Here is a 1,052-nt window from a genome sequence, read left to right on the forward strand (position 1 = left end):
GGCTTTCGTTCAGAACCTGCCCTCGCAGCTGGGAGGGATGGGTCAGTGTGAGTTGCAAGAGAAGGTTTTACTTCCGAGGCTTGGAGGCTTGTAGCGCAGCCCTCTCCCTGGCGCACTGGCTGCCCTGCTCTTTCTTGTGCGGCAGCGCCGGCGAGCTGTCCTCCCCGGAATCCACGTACCTGCAGTTTCCTGGGTGTGCAGAAAGCTGAGCCTCAGCCGAACGCAACCGCAGTGTGGCTCCCCGATGCAGAACTAACACTCTGGGGTTTTACTGTCTTGCAGGAAGCGGTGGCAGGAGCCGCAGTTCTGGGCACGTTGGCCACCCCCGGGCTGGTCTCTCCGGCGCTGACCCTGGCGCAGCCCCTGGGGGCGTTGCCGCAGGCGGTGATGGCAGCGCAAGCACCCGGAGTCATTACAGGTGCGTCTTATGTTCCTGTTAGAGTTCTCTAGAGCTGGCGTCACAGCTAAGGGGGATTTGAAGCCGAAATCCTCCTCCCTGCCCTGCTTCACAGAGAACTTTCATTTTTTCATTCGTGTGGCCCAGCAGGGGGTTATTTTGGTGTATGACAGGGACATGAGCGTCACAGCAGGGAAGCAGGGCACGGTGTGAAAATCTGGATAATTGTTACTCCGTGTGAATCCTGCACTTTATCTCCCTTCTGGGCCAGTACCTGGTGCGTGCAGTGAGTGCTCGTGTCCCGTGTGCTGGCGGAGCTGCTGCTCACAGCTCCCTGATGGCTGCTGGTTGTTAGAGAAGAGTCCGCAAAGCCCCTCCTGCTGGGTCGTGAGGCTCAGACTGACGCCCCTTGCATTCTAAACTGTCACAGAGAGGTGTCGAGGTGTGGCTGGATCCAGCCTTAGCCCCCGGGTGTGAAGAAGAGTTTAGAACCTGGGCTCTGCCACAGGGTCAATTTCCCGCTCGGTCTCCATGTGTTGCCAGGTCTAGTCGAGAGGTGGCGTCCCTGCCCAAACCAGGAAGGTTGGACTCGATGATCTCTAAGGTCCCTTCCAGCCTAGGCCAGTCTGTGATTCTATGATTCTACTTCAGCTCA

At 58.2% G+C, this 1,052-nt stretch overlaps 1 protein-coding gene across 1 annotated transcript in view; it reads left to right on the forward strand.

The window, feature by feature from the left end:
• Positions 1–282: 282 nt before the first annotated feature.
• LOC104277385 (poly(U)-binding-splicing factor PUF60-like) overlaps positions 283–1,052 on the forward strand; it is a gene marked incomplete at its 5' end in the record, with an annotated part of 3,337 nt that continues 2,567 nt past the window's right edge. The window contains one exon of the mRNA XM_009874007.1: positions 283–418. Within this exon, the coding sequence (XP_009872309.1) occupies positions 283–418 (136 nt within the window). The remainder of the gene's footprint in view (positions 419–1,052) is intronic.

This window comes from Apaloderma vittatum, unplaced genomic scaffold (assembly GCF_000703405.1).
Source record: "Apaloderma vittatum isolate BGI_N311 unplaced genomic scaffold, ASM70340v1 scaffold25187, whole genome shotgun sequence".
In the NCBI taxonomy this organism is placed as follows: Eukaryota; Metazoa; Chordata; class Aves; order Trogoniformes; family Trogonidae; genus Apaloderma; species Apaloderma vittatum.